The 16,198-nt window shown below is 43.1% G+C and overlaps 2 protein-coding genes across 2 annotated transcripts; both read left to right on the top strand.

The window, feature by feature from the left end:
• Positions 1-12,515: 12,515 nt before the first annotated feature.
• On the top strand, positions 12,516-13,481 carry LOC121866727 (glutenin, high molecular weight subunit PW212-like). Its single transcript, XM_042366427.1, has one exon. It carries the CDS (start codon positions 12,516-12,518, stop codon positions 13,479-13,481), a length of 966 nt encoding a protein of 321 aa, XP_042222361.1.
• Positions 13,482-14,050: 569 nt separating this feature from the next.
• On the top strand, positions 14,051-15,880 carry LOC121866726 (hornerin-like). Its single transcript, XM_042366425.1, has one exon. It carries the CDS (start codon positions 14,051-14,053, stop codon positions 15,878-15,880), a length of 1,830 nt encoding a protein of 609 aa, XP_042222359.1.
• Positions 15,881-16,198: the final 318 nt, after the last annotated feature.

Raw genomic sequence — 16,198 nt, 5'->3', positions numbered from 1 at the left:
TACAGACAGGGCAAAGTGTATAGAACCTTCCAGGCCGCTTGGGGCTACCAGATAGTTTACACCTCTACAGTATACATTTACTTACATCACCCATGGTCCCAACAATACAGTAGGAAATATTACTGTTATCTGGGGATGTGTTATGCTTAGCAAGTATTACTACACGTTGAAACTAAAATGAAAAATAAAATTGCAACTTGCCACTCCGTCAACTAGTGATACATTTAATGAATGAAGCAAAACATTCTCACCACCTGTGTCGATAAGTACTTTACAGACTCACATCTCTAGGCTGGTCATGCACTCGTTTTAGAAAAGTGTTACTTGGGTCAGGCTGCAGTATTTCATAAAAAGATGCACTCATAAAGTCATCATAAACAACGACCGAAATGGGGATCCTTTAGTGTGTTATAAACACGTTTTACTATGACATAAAAGATGTTTCTCATCATAAGGAGTTCTATCTCATAAGTTTTTATTGCTGTTGAACTAGTGTAATTGCTAACCTTGTTATGGATTTAAAGATTTTAGGTTATGTTTGTATTCGTTTCCACATTTTTCTTGGAAAGTTGAACATAAATGAATGCAATTGTATATACATCCGTCTTTGAAAGCTGAACAGAAACATAATAGGCCTACATATATAAATTTACTTATACCTAAATGTTTGTCAGATTCGCTCTTATAGTACAGTAATTTTCTGAACTCAACAACTTAACATACATCCATCACTGTAACTACATCTCAGAGGTTTGTATCCCTTCAGGTGCTTAAACTTACTCGACACATCTGAGTCACTAATTATACAGCATCCACAGTCTGACCATGTTGCCCATTACTGGAACACTCGAGCATACTGTGTATTGGTGAATCATACATATTACTTCTCTTTTATAAAACAAACGGTCACTACTCCAGAGACGCGATACAACAGGAGAGGTTTAGGAAAATCTTAAAACTGCACAAATGGGAAACTAGAAAAACGAATCAAGAGAACGAGGACTCGGTTTACCTTTGCCCGCGACCCGTACAGTAAATTGAAACACCTTTATTGTAATGTACCATTTCTTTTTAGTTTCGTGTATCGTGCAGGTGAGAGGAGTATAAACAATACTTTATCCCCGATGTGAAGAAACCAGGCCAGACTTACCTCTCTCTGTGATTGGCCACATTCTTGGCTCTTCCCAAGCGTGTGCTCCTTCACATCCTGGAAGAAAGAAAAGAATGTTTTCATTTACTGTGGCGGCTGAGTAATAGTAACAGACACAACACCAACAGGAATCTACAGTATCTGACACTGGTGCCTTATGTGTCTATGAAGGTGGCATTACTGCATTCCTCTTCTTATGTATCTAAACATGTACTGTATATGTCTATTATAGAATATAATGAGTGATTGAAATACTTTTGACTTATGACAATATATCACTCATACTTTTTTCTAATGATATTTATTTCTGTTCTGAAATCATATTGATGGTAAACTTTCTTCGCTATACACTGCCTCTATATACTAGTTGTTGGTGTAATCATTTAGTACCATCACCTGCCGTGTACACACCAGAAACTCGGGAGTCTGATGTTGGGGTGGGGGGGGTGAGTTTATCGGTCAAGGCTCTCCAGGTGGCAGCATCACCAGGCCTCACTTTACGATCAACAATTCACTTTGCACTAAAATGCTAGACAAGAATATTTCAAGATAATCTCAAATTTATAATAAATTAAAACATTATTTGAACTCAAGTTGAACTGGATGTGTAAAAGAGGAAAGATTTCATAGATATTAATTGATCTCTTCATTATTAACTTTAGTAATATTTTTATAAAATTTATTTTATCATAAAGCATATATATACAGAGATACTAATTATAAATTAGAATTATAAATTATAAATGTAATACAACTTATCACTACGGTACAGGTAGATAGTAAGTTATTTAATACAACTACGGGAGGTAAATTCAAATAATACCCCCCTCCCAGTTCCTCACGAATCACGACAGTAGGAGAACAAAAGTTTGACCACCGGTGAACCAGCAGAGCCGACTGACACCTACTGCTCCAAGGTTCTTGTATAGAAATTCATAGACTCCTCTGTAAGGCTGGTGTTGGTGGTATGCTGTGTTAACCATTATACGATACACTTTGACAACTGACCACAAGACATGATTCAGTGAGGAAGATCAACTGATATGAACAAGCAAACAGAATTTCTTGGGTGTTCAAGTAACCTTAACATGATAGGAAAGCTATTGAAGAAATTTCACTAAACTGGTGGATCCTAGAACTAAAATTGTTCTTGGACACGCTGCCCTTTGATAGTGAGACATTAGTGTACTAAACTACATAAGTTTTCCGCGGTCATGTTCTCAATTGCTGCGTCGCACTACTGTAAAGTATAGCTACTTTAAGGACAACTGCACAGAAAATGAGGTGACACTCATAAGTTTCATATCAGATATCAATAATACGTTTTATCGAGAGGGAAAAATTAAATCCACAGCCACTCTTTGAAAATTGAATTGTAAACTTTTCAAAATTTGGCAATACGGCTCACATCACGACAATGGTGCGGCGTCACTGTAGGCATGAGAGGGTACACATAGCAAATAACTGGCACCTATAAGGCCTTAGACTTTGTTTCTAATGACGTCGCGGATGAGGCGGAGCCATGGAAGATGTAGTGGTGTGTTGAATCACGTGACTGCCTCTAGGACAGTGGTGTATCAAGCATAAGCGGATTAAATACGGAAAATGGCTACAATCATATGTTTAGCTTTCGGGCAGCTCTATTATGTCAACCTGCTGGGCATATGAGTGTACCCAGAGTGATAGGAGAGATTCTGTAACATTTCATCGGTAAGTGTTTAAGTTTTAATTAAGTTCTATCAAGCAGAAGTTCCAGTTTAGTATCATTCCACTAGATACTTGTAATATTACGATATGGTATGTAATATGCCCCTCCCCCTGGTGCTGATGGTTATAACTGTATTGTGTATTGTGGTGTACTCAAGGTAGTATTATATTGTTTACAAAATAGGGCTGCGAGTTAAATAAAAGATAACTTATGAAATGCTTTGCTTTGAGGCAACAATATGGCCGCTAGCTCCGCCCACTTGATTCAAGAATACTGCACGGAGGCTGGCGTCATGCCGCCTCCATGTGTTAAAGCACCTTGGTTTAAGGCGTCTTTCTGAAACGATACTTTCATTCCCGACATTCCTATTTGCTCATTTTTTCATTGTATTGCGGAAAATTTGACATATTTTGTTATTGTAAATTCGTACGCCTGTTTCAAAGCGATTTATAAATAATTTATCACCAGAAATATTAAGACCAAGTCAAGGCTGTGAAGGATCCGACATGTGTTATGACTTACCTAAGAGTCCTCGAGTGTTTGTTTGGGTCGAAATAGCGGAAGTTTTCTCCTGTTGTAATGATGACACGAAGACAAAAAATAAGCCGAAAGGAATGTCAACTTTCGTTTTTGATCAGACAACTTTAGAAATAAATGAAGGCAGTAACTTAGCTGGGAAGTGCCATATTTTTTATAGCTATGATCTTGGAGTTTAAGACATTTTACTTCTGAAGAACATAGTAACTAACAATTGTAATGATGAATATATGGATAACCCTAACAGCACCAGGGGGACTATGTTACATTAGGTACGGGTAGGTTAGGTTAGCGATTGGGGATTTAATCATAAGGTTAAAATAAGATGAGATGCGTAATCTTCAGGTGATCAGAATACACACTGTATATGCCAAGTAACAACAATGTGGAGCTTCCTGTGTCGAGTTAAGCTGGCCCCCTTGTTGATATCAGTACACAAGGCCATGCTCACCCGCCTCATGCGACCCAACTGACGTAAGTAATAATAATCGGAGAACCAACACAGAAATGCAATTCTTATATGTGAATGTGACTATTGTGTTACTTATTTCTCTCTCTCTCGTTACACTCTTTACTTACATTCGGAAACAATATTAAAATTACGCAACAGGATTTTGTTTTTGTTTTTACTAATCAAGCGGTATTTAGTTGGCAGATGCATTAACACGTATACTGTATTTCAAATCTATTAGAAAGTAATTGAAATTAGCATATCTGTCTCTCTGTCTGTCTGTTTGTCTCAACACAAAGAACTACAAACTAACTGTCAGTCCAACAACAGATTGTACCATGAAAGCACAACACCACTTTAAAATGTAAAACAAAACAACTTATGAAAGAAAAACTCCACGTATACTGTTTATCATTATTACTGTGATACAGCCCGTTAACAGAGAGAGAGAGAGAGATGAGCTGGAAACCTTCAGTAAGCCTCGAGTCAGCTGTGGGTGGACCAGTGGCACAATACGCGTCACCTCACCTGCCATTAATCCCAATCAGCCACCAGTTGATTATGGGGTAAAGGAGTAAGGAGCAGCAGGTGGTGGACAATATGTGGTACAGTACAAGGAAGAACTTCTGTTTTATCAAGTTAATGTACTGTTACTTCTTTCACTTCGTTGTACGATAGAAGAAAGGTCACGGCCATTTTAGCTCCCGGGATTAATTGGCAGTGCAATGGCTAGTGTTAGTTGTGAGCAGTGTGTGTCCTTCTGAGGGCCGAGTTAGTGAAGGTCAAGGACGAAAACTTGAAATTAAAGGCCAATGGAGGTTGTGAGGAGAGGAACGACCAAACTGGTGGTGAAGAAAGATAAAGAGACGAATACAGCGAAGTGTACTAACTTTCTTAATCTGTTAGAAAACGAATTAGACTGGAATATAGTCAAGGACAGGGCTGACAAGGAAGGTACGAAAACCTTAATTGTTGGGTGATTCTCAGGTACGGTACCTGGATAGAGCTTTTTGTGGTAAAAATAAAAATAGGATGAGGGTGTGTTTGCCAGGAGCTGGGGTGGGGGATATAGTTGACAGGATGGACAATATCTTGTTTAGTAATGGGAACAATGCCTCAGCGCAGGAGGCAATGAATGATATTGGCCGGTGTAGGAGTGAGGAGCTTCTTGATAAGTTCAAGCCAGCTGTTGAACATATTAGGATGAAGGGAGGGATCCCTATCATATGTGGTGTCCTGCCTAGAAGAGGAGTGGGCAATAAATAGTTGTCAAGGGCAGTTGGTGTCAACGGCCGTCTTGACAGATATTGCAAGTCAATATCAGTCTCATTCATTGACAATAGGAACAACTTCTATGACAGAAGGAACCCTTATGCTAGGGATGGGGTACATTAATCTAGGGATGGAGTGGCAACCCTGGCTGGCTCTCTCGAGAGGGCAGTTTTAAAGATCAGGGCCAGATTCAGAGAAAAGTGGGCAGCTGCCCAGGGGCCTCCACATGTGCGGTAGTAGCTATATCAGGGCTGGTCGACTTGAAACCACATGAATGACTCCAGTCATGTCTCACTTTTGTGTGTGTGTTGGGAATTTGTACACTATCAATAAATATACAGTTAATTAAAAATTTCTCAATGTTCTAATTTCTCAATATAACTGCATATGGCTTCAAAATTCTCCAAAGAAGTGTTCAAATTTCAAAATTTTCCCTGGGGGCTTACAGCGCCCCCCGGAACTCCCAGATGTTTAGGTTCGCTTCACTCCCACCCCACCCACTTGGATAGTTATAATGAGGGGGCCTCCACAAAGAGGCTGCCCATGGGCCTCCACAGGTCTAAATCCGGCACTGCTAACGATGTTGAAGTCTTTAAACTGCTAGGGGAACATGTGAGCATGGAGGTGGAGGAGACTGCAGTGGGAGCGGGTAAACAGAGTGAAAGGTTACAGAGAAATAGTGTTAAGAATGATGACAAAGCTAAATTAGGCAAGGAGTTAAAACCTAAACACGACAAAGAGAGGACTCAGAACACGACTAACTTAAGTGTCTACTACACAAACAGTAGAAGTATGAGAAATAAAATGGATGAAATCAGGGCATTGGTATGTAATAAAAATTCGATATAATAGCATTTACCGAAATATGGATAAACTTAGACTCACGTGAGTTACCTGTCGAATACCAAATTAAAGGTTACAAATTATTCCATACTGATAAGCAGATTAGGAAAGGAGGCGGAGTAGCAATCTATGTCATGGATAATCTGATGTGCATAATCAATAGATAAATCAAAACTGAACTGAATACAGAAACAATTTGGTTAGAATTATCAGATGGTAGGGAAAAATTAATCATAGGAGTAATATATAGACCTCCTAATCTCAATAGAGTGAATGAGCGACTTATTTGGGATGAAATACACAAGGCATTCAGACATAGCCAAGTCAGAGTAGGCGACTTTAACTTTAGTCTAATAGACTGGACTGACCTTATGGGTAACTCAGAATCAGAAGATTTTCTTGAAACAGTTCAAGACTGTTTCTAAGTCAACATATAGTCAAATCCACTCGGGGTAATAATATACTCGATTTAGTTCTTCAAACAGGAAAACCTCATTAGTGATGTCGAGGTAGGGAACGAATTAGCAAACAGCGATCACAAAGAAATAAGATTTAAAGTAGAACTTAATGTCCGACGCAAAAAAAAAAATCCATTTAAGTCCCAGATTTCAAAGGGCAAACTTTGATGGGTTGAAATGGCAGCTGAGGGGGTGAACTTACATGACCTCACACAATGTACCCACAGAGAACCTCACAAAATATGACGGATGAGGATGACCTGATCACGAGATCTGAGGTTGACGAGTTCCACAACAATTTAAATAATGAGTTACTTAATGCACAAAGGCAGAATGTACGATAAAGAAAACTCAGATCAAATAACAATGACCCAAAATGGATAAATAATTATTTAAAGAATGTTATTGGACAAAGGAAGGCTATAGGTAGAAGAGACTTAATCGTGTACAGTTTACCTCTGAGATTATTATAAGGTATTGGCCAGTAGGGTTAATAAGACCGAGATAAGAAAAGCAAAGAGAAATAATGAACTGAAGGTGGAAAGGGAGGTGAAGTCAAACCCCAAGGGATTCTGTTGAATGTATCAAACTAAAACACGAGGCAAGATTGAACCAATACAATCAGATACCGGCGAGCTGATAACGACGGAGAAATGAGCAATAATCTCAATAGATATTTTTCAATAGTTTTCACCACCAAAAATTTAAATGCGATACCCGAGGCACCGACTATATACAGAGATAGTGAAAAAAATAGATTAAGCGAGATAGTAGTGACTAGTAACGACGTTAGTAAGAAATAAACAAGCTAATGCCTAATAAGTCGCCAGGTCTCGATGAGATATTTGCCAGAGTATTAAAGGACTCTAGGGAAAGGTTTAGTATGTCCTGGGCCAATTTGTTTAACATGGCATTAAAAAACGGTGTAGTACCAGAATCCTGGAAGATAACGAATGTAATACCGGTTTTCAAGAAGGGAGATAGATCACTATCCTCTAACTACCGTCCAATCAGTTTAACATCAATTGTAGGCAAGTTGCTCGAAGCAATAATTTCAAACTCTATTCGAAATCACCTGGAGAGGCACGGGTTGATCAATAATTCCAGACATGGCTTCACAAGTGTGCGTTCATGTCTAATAAATCTATTAACATTCTTTTCAGTTGTTTTCGAATCAGTGGGTGACGGACACGTTTATGATATGGTATACATCGACTTTAGCAAAGCCTTCGACAGTCTCCCACGAGAGACTAATAGGAAAAGTGAAGGCTCATGGGATTGGAGGAGATATTCTAAAAAGGATTAGAGCGTGAGTTCTGGTCACCGTACTGCAGAATTCAGAGAACAATGACAAGACTAATCCCAGACATTAGGAACCTTGAGTACAGAGACAGATTAAAGCATCTTAATTGGTACTCCCTCGGGAGACGTAGAGTGAGGGGCGAGGTGTGTAAATGGAAGTCAGGGTTAAAAAGGTGATATCATAAAGGTACTCAAACTATCCAACCAGGAGCGATTTCTTAGTAATGGTTTAAATTAGTCAAATTAAGATTTAGGCGCGAGGTAGGCAAAGATTAGTTTGGAAATAAAGCAGTGGATGAATGGAACAAGTTACCAAACATCATCATCAACTCGAATACTATGGATAACTTCAAATATAGGTTGGATGGATATATGAGCGATTGGGGATGGGTGTAAACAGGATTGCCCAGTATGGGCCAATAGGCCCACTGCAGTTTCCTTCATTCTTATGTGTGTGTGTGTGTGTGTGTGTGTGTGTGTGTGTGTGTGTGTGTGTGTGTGTGTGTGTGTGTGAGTGTGTGTGTGTGTGTGTAATAATTAATAATAAGGTTTTTTATAGAGTTGCAGCCGGTGGCTGAAAATGTACAAACTTACAAACTGTGTGTGTGTGTGTGTGTGTGTGTGCGCTTGCGTGTCTGGTCACACTGCATGATACATTTTTAATTCCACTCTGCTTATTACAGACCAAGTAAAGTTGCTAGTGATTCATGTTAACACTTGAAGGGTGTGTTCACGTCGAATATATAAGTAAGATGACAATAAGAACAATGTTCATCATGTCTCAATAAATAATAAAATTTTTCTCGCAATACATAAGTTACAATATATAGAGTATGTGGTGTATTAGGTCACAGTATACAGCAACTACTGTAGAGGGCGCTCAGTGCTCTTCTAAAGGCAGAGTAAACCAATAGAAGAAGTAAACAAACGTGTTAGCAGTATTACTGAAGTGGTGAAATTACAAACGCACAAGAACACCTGTGCAGGCTTTACAGCGCAGTACGAGGTAACCCCAGATACGTCTAACTCCCGTCACTAAAGTGTAAATTCCATCCCATCCCACAAAACTGGTGATCCGACCAACACTGAGAACAGAGCACGACAATAAGGCAACAACATTTATAGAAATCGTCTACTTTACAATGATCATTAATGTGGTTCACGCTCATTATTATTTCCCACACATTATTACGATGTTCTACTTCCCACTTTTCTTGTAACTGTGTCCTATTTATGTGACGGTACCATTTTAGAAGGAATGTAACAACCGAATGGACACAGCTCGTCTCCTGTCCTAAGGGTCGTTGGTTCGTGCCACCTTGTTCACCCAGCTGCAAATTGGTGCCTAATTTTACAGTTGAGAAAAGAGAAGTCGGTCAAAATGAGTACCGGTCAAAATGAGTACCAGTCATGATGCCTCCCTGTTTACCGAAAATTAGACTTGGTTTGGTGCTGTATCTACACTGCCCACTTTTACTTTCTTCTTTTCACACGCTGACAGATGTTCCACTGATTTATCTTTGTACTGTGAAGCAATATGTATGTAGTGGATCATGTAATATTGTAATAATACTCCTTAATAACTGCACCTACTATTGTATTGTATTTTAAATTGTTTTGTATTATGTCTCGTCATTCAATGGTATACTGAATACGAGTATATATAAATTCCCGAGAATAAATATTTATTATTAGTATTATTATTATTAGTATTATTAGTATTAGTATTAGTATTATAGATACATGTTACAATACATTACAACAGGTTGATATATATTTTTCCCATTTTGTTTAACTTTATATTTTAGTTTAAGTTGTATTCATCTGCCACAATGAAGTTTCCTAAACTCACTGGCTAGTGGGCTCTGGTAACTCAATACCTCATCAAGGGCATTCATTTCTATAATCACTTTCTGAAGATATCTGTGACCATGAACATGGGGTGATGATCAGTACGGGCCAGAACATCCTAGTACACACAAGAAACTACTACTTAGAGTTTCTTGTGAATATACTTAAACAAAATCTGTTAATGAAAATGAAGTGTTATGTTTCGCAGAATATAAACTTTGGAGAGAAGCACACAAAAGTTTGATTACTTAGCGAACATAATTTTACTGTCTAATCTCTTGTTAAAGAAAGAGCAGGACGCAGTGCACTTTAGGTTTATTTAATGAAAGTTCACGTTGGTGTTGTTGCTGCAGGCGCCTTAACTACCACTGTTCACTGACTCTTGACTTTTTACAACCCACACCTTTTTGAATGCATGGTTGAGCAGAATCAATACAAATTATAAATGGCAACAAATAGTGGTTCGCTCCTCCCCACACGTCATGGTATGGGAAAAAAAGGTGTCAAAATTTAAGACAAAAATCGTCTTTGCCAATAAACTTGTCACTATTTACCTCCCAAGTTAAAAAAAAAAATACCCGAAATAATACACGGATAAGCAGCAGTGAAGCGTCAACATAAACAATTGTAGCACCTGAGACGGAATGAGGGACAGGAAACGACGTACAAAAATTGATAACGATATAATAAGAGAACAGCTGATCTTAGTCATATACTGTACAGTCACGGACAAAAGTTCGTAGATTCCGATCTGGAGAAATGTGGATATTGAATCTCTGAGCTTTTGAGTCTTTTGAGTCCGTATACCCAGCAGTACTTGGAAACCTGGATGTTAATCGATTTGCGGATCGTATTCCGGGGTAATGGTTAGCCAGTGCAGTTGGCGAGTTGTCCGGTCTTCTCGGACTATTCCTTGACACTGGGTCATGCAGCTCGTTAACTTAGGGTGTGGTTATGTATTTGTTGTGTTGGCGACAGCTACACCTTTAACAAATTCACGCCTAGGTGGCCCTTGGACCGGCCATCTTCGTTACACGAGGGACACACACACACACGCGCGCGCGCACACTCAAACTACTCAGAGAAGCGCGCTGTCTGTTGGTAAACAGAACAACTTATTTATGAAGCTTCAGACTCAAAAGCTGAGAGATTCAATGTCCATATTACTCCAGATCGGAGTCTACGAACTTTTGTCCGTGACTGTATATACAGACTATAGTACATTTTTATAATACTGGTGTGGTATATAACTACATTCTCGCATTGATATCCCACCCATTCGTACGATCATGAATACTATCATACAAGCGTTATTACATGCACATACACAAGTCTATGTACACAAACATTTACACCCCGCACCTCACATTAGCAAGCAACATCCTTGGTTGTATTTTGTATATCTACTCCCGCACACACCTCAGATTACTTCCATCCACACTATCATAACCACTGCTGTCTCACGCACCCACACACATACCCTCCACAATACCCACATTCACCAATCCACCCACACTCACCCGCCGTCATACACCCGCCACAACACCAACAGTCATACTCCTCCTCCTCTCTCTCTCTCAACCTCAGTGATGACACCCACACATCTCCCAGGGTAACCGAGTCCCCCTAGAAAGCTTCCCACATAAAACATCAACACAACAACAGCCGCCTCCACAAAGCTACCACCACAACCCAGGAAGGAACATATCCTAATTATCCGGTCGACGACATATGCGGGTTCTGTTAGTTATCTCTCGTCTCGCTTCCCTGTTTTCTACGATTCGAGTTAGTCATCCCTGGGGGCATTTTCAGTGTTCATATTGTTATCCTTTACGACATTTTTTCTTGAAACAGTAATTGTGCCTTATTATTTCCCTCAGTGTGTGTGGTGACTGGTCCCCTTGTATAACTATTTTGTTTATCTCCAACATGTTACAATAGGTTTTCTTTTAAATAATTATAGGTAAAGTAGCTCTCTCGATATAATTCATGGAAAACCGAGATAATTTTCTCAAACTTCGTATTGACGCCTTTTACCATTCCGAATCCTTTAAAATACCTTTAAAATGATTCATCTTAAGGTAGCAATATTACAAAGCCATCGCCTCAAAACAAATACATCACACATCAGAGACTTTCAGAGACTTTCTGAGACTCCCAGGACGAGGGCCACCAGACAAGCTCCCAGGACGAAGGGCACCAGACAAGCTCCCAGGACGAGGGGCACCAGACAAGCTCCCAGGACGAGGGGCACCAGACAAGCTCCCAGGACGAGGGGCACCAGAAAAGCTCCCAGGACGAGGGGCACCAGAAAAGCTCCCAGGACGAGGGGCACCAGAAAAGCTCCCAGGACTAGGGGCACCAGACAAGCTCCCAGGATGAGTACCAGACAAGCTCCGGACGAGGGCACCAGACAAGCTCCCAGGACGAGGGGCACCAGACAAGCTCCCAGGACGAGGGACACCAGACAAGCTCCCAGGACGAGGGGCACCAGACAAGCTCCCAGGACGAGGGGCACCAGACAACTCCCAGGACGAGGGGCACCAGACAAGCTCCCAGGACGAGGGGCACCAGACAAGCTCCCAGGACGAGGGGCACCAGACAAGCTCCCAGGACGAGGGGCACCAGACAAGCTCCCAGGACGAGGGGCGGGCACCGTCAGTAGGTAGTAGGGGCCACCAAACAGGGAGGTACTACCGCCTGGGAAGATATTGAAGCATAATGTTTTGCTCCAATGTAGTCCCTTGCTGGCATCACAAAAATTGTGAACAAGTTCCAGGTATGGATGTGCCTTTCTGCCTCATTTACACACAATTGCAGGGTCTCAAAATACATATATCATTTCTCATTATGATATTCTATTATTCTCCCATTACGAGGGTATTAAAACTATAATCATCATCATCATCATAATAATTATAATTAATCTATTTCGCCCCCGCGATGACGTGGGTCATTGAAAATGACCCGGGCGGGCTAATGTCCGTAAAAGAAAAAGAAAATAGACAAGCTCCCAGGACGAGGGCGGGCACCAGACAAGCTTCCAGGACGAGGGGCACCAGACAAGCTCCCAGGACGAGGGGCACCAGACAAGCTCCAGGACGAGGGGCACCAGACAAGCTCCCAGGACGAGGGGCACCAGACAAGCCCCAGGACGAGGGGCACCAGACACATCAGGACAAGGCACCAGACAATCTCCAGGACGAGGGCACCAGACAAGCTCCCAGGACGAGGGGCCACCAGACAAGCTTCCAGGACGAGGCACCAGACAATCTCCCAGGACGAGGGGCACCAGACAAGCTCCCAGGACGGGCACCAGACAAGCTCCCAGGACGAGGGGCACCAGACAAGCTTCCAGGACAGGAGCACCAGACAAGCTCCCAGACGAGGGGCACCAGACAAGCTCCCAGGACGAGGGGCACCAGACAAGCTCCCAGGACGAGGGGCACCAGACAAGCTCCCAGGACGAGGGGCACCAGACAAGCTCCCAGGACGAGGGCACCAGACAAGCTCCAGAACGAGGGGTACCAGACAAGCTCCCAGACGAGGGGCACCAGACAACTCCAGACGAGGGGCACCAGACAAGCTCCCAGAACGAGGGGCACCAGACAAGCTCCCAGGACGAGGGCACCAGACAAGCTTCCAGGACGAGGCACCAGACAACTCCCAGGACGAGGGGCACCAGACAAGCTCCAGGACGAGGGGCACCAGACAAGCTCAGGACGAGGCACCAGACAAGTCCCAGGACGAGGGGCACCAGACAATCTCCCAGGACGAGGGCACCAGACAAGCTCCCAGAACGAGGGGCACCAGACAAGCTCCCAGGACGAGGGGCACCAGACATGCTTCCAGGACGAGGGGCACCAGACAAGCTCCCAGGACGTGTGGCGGGCACCAGTCAGTCGGTAGTAGGCAGCTACCAAACAGGGAGGTATTACCGCTTGGGAAGATATTGGAAGCATAATGTTTTGTCTAATGGTAGACCCTGCTGCCATATGGCATCACAAAAATTGTGACCAAGTTCCAGGTTGGTGATGTGCCTTTCTGCCTCATTTACACACAATTGCAGGGTCTCAACATACATATATCATTTCTCATTATTGATATTCTTATTTTGTTTATTTTTTATTTCTGGCTCTTTATTATTACAGAGGGTATTATTATTATTATTGTTATTATTATTATTATTATTATTATTATTATTATTATTAATTTTTATAAATTATTATTATTATTATTATAAATTATTATTTTCGTTTATTATAATTGTTATTTATTTTAAAATATTTTTATTAATTATTATTATTATTATTATTATTATTATTATTATTATAATTATTATTATTATTATTATTATTTTCTTTGATTATAATTATTTATTTTATATATTTTTATTAATTTTATTACTATTATTATTATCATCATCATCATCATAATAATTATAATTATTTTATTCTATTTTCGCCCCCCACGCCTTGATGTGGGTCATTGAAAATGACCCGGGCGGGCTAATGTTAAAGAAAAAAAAAAAAGTCAAGCTCCCAGGACGAGGGGCGGGCACCAGTCAAGCATCAAGGACGAGGGGCACCAGTCAATCTACCAGGACGAGGGGCACCAGACAAGCTCTCATGACGAGGGGCGGGCACCAGTCAAGCATCAAGGACGAGGGGCACCAGTCAATCTACCAGGACGAGGGGCACCAGACAAGCTCTCAGGACGAGGGCACCAGACAAGCTCAGGACGAGGGGCGGGCACCAGTCAATCATCAAGGACGAGGGCACCAGTCAATCGACCAGGACGAAGGGCACCACACAAGCTCTCAGGACGAGGCGGGCACCAGTCAAGCATCAGGACGAGGGGCACCAAGCTCCCAGGACGAGGGGCACCAGTCAATCTACCAGGACGAGGGCACCAGACAAGCTCTCAGGACGAGGGCGGGCACCAGTCAAGCATCAAGGACGAGGGCACAGACAAGCTCAGGACGGGGTGCCAGTCAATCTACCAGGACGAGGGCGCAAACAAGCTCTCAGGACGAGGGCGGGCACCAGTCAAGCATCAGGACGAGGGGGCACCAGTCAATCTACCAGGACGAGGGGCACCAGACAAGCTCTCAGGACGAGGGGCACCAGACAAGCTCTCAGGACGAGGGGCGGGCACCAGTCAAGCATCAAGGACGAGGGGCACCATCAATCTACCAGGACGAGGGCACCAGACAAGCTCTCAGGACGAGGGGCACCAGACAAGCTCAGGACGAGGGGCGGGCCAGTCAAGCATCAGGACGAGGGCACCAGTCAATCTACGGGCAAGGGGCACCAGACAAGCTCTCAGGACGAGGGGCACCAGACAGCTCTCAGGACGGGGGCACCAGACAAGCTCTCAGGACGAGGGGGCACCAGTCAATCTACCAGGACGAGGGGCACCAGACAAGCTCTCAGGACGAGGGCGGGCACCAGTCAGCATCAGGACGAGGGCACCAGTCAATCTACCAGGACGAGGGGCACCAGTCAATCTACCAGGACGAGGGCACCAGACAAGCTCAGGACGAGGCGGGCACCAGTCAAGCATCAGGACGAGGGGCACCAGTCAATCTACCAGGACGAGGGGCACCAGACAAGCTCTCAGGACGAGGGGCACCAGACTCAGGACGAGGGCCACCAGTCAAGCATCAGGACGAGGGGCACAGTCAATCTACCAGGACGAGGGCACCAGACAGCTCTCAGGACGAGGGCACAGACAGCTCAGGACGAGGGCACCAGACAGCTCTCAGGACGAGGGCACCAGACAAGCTCTCAGGACGAGGGCACCAGTCAATCTACCAGGACGAGGGGCACCAGACAGCTCTCAGGACGAGGGCACCAGTCAATCTACCAGGACGAGGGGCACCAGACAAGCTCTCAGGACGAGGGCACCAGACAAGCTCTCAGGACGAGGGGCACCAGACAAGCTCTCAGGACGAGGGCGCAGACAAGCTCTCAGGACGAGGGGCACCAGTCAATCTACCAGGACGAGGGGCACCAGACAAGCTCTCAGGATTAGGGGCACCAGTCAATCTACCAGGACGAGGGGCACCAGACAAGCTCTCAGGACGAGGGGCACCAGACAAGCTCTCAGGACGAGGGGCGGGCACCAGTCAAGCATCAAGGACGAGGGGCACCAGTCAATCTACCAGGACGAGGGGCACCAGACAAGCTCTCAGGACGAGGGGCACCAGTCAATCTACAGGGGGCCAGCAATCTGCCAGTCAATCTACCAGGACAAGGGACGGGCACCATTCATCTCCCAGGACGAGGGCCACCAGACGACTATGAACACTGGATCAGGATATACGCGGACTGTCAAAGTTATATTTGGTCCTTTAAATGTGCTTAGTGAACGTAACCTTTTAAAGATGTTCTAAGAATAATGTTGGAGCCATTTTGAGGAATATTTTTGTGTTCTATTTTACATAACTATTTACGTACGTATTTAGATAATTTTACGAATTAAATTCACACGTAGAAACCTTCAAGAATCCTAGCCGACCGAAATAATTATACTGATGCCTCGGGAAACGTTACCTGCAGGGTCTTTTAGTGTTCTATCTCCTCGTTTTATTATTAGTTATCTTTACTTATTATCTTACTTTC

This window comes from Homarus americanus, unplaced genomic scaffold, assembly GCF_018991925.1.
Source record: "Homarus americanus isolate GMGI-L3 unplaced genomic scaffold, GMGI_Hamer_2.0 scaffold32641, whole genome shotgun sequence".
NCBI classification, from domain to species: Eukaryota; Metazoa; Arthropoda; class Malacostraca; order Decapoda; family Nephropidae; genus Homarus; species Homarus americanus.
Note: the sequence above shows the minus strand (reverse complement) of the source record. Positions and strands in the feature narration are given on the sequence as shown.

Bases quoted from the DNA above. Each gene is read 5' to 3' on its own strand.
- LOC121866727 (XM_042366427.1), top strand. From the start codon at position 12,516: ATGACGTGGGTCATTGAAAATGACCCGGGCGGGCTAATGTCCGTAAAA.
- LOC121866726 (XM_042366425.1), top strand. From the start codon at position 14,051: ATGTGGGTCATTGAAAATGACCCGGGCGGGCTAATGTTAAAGAAAAAA.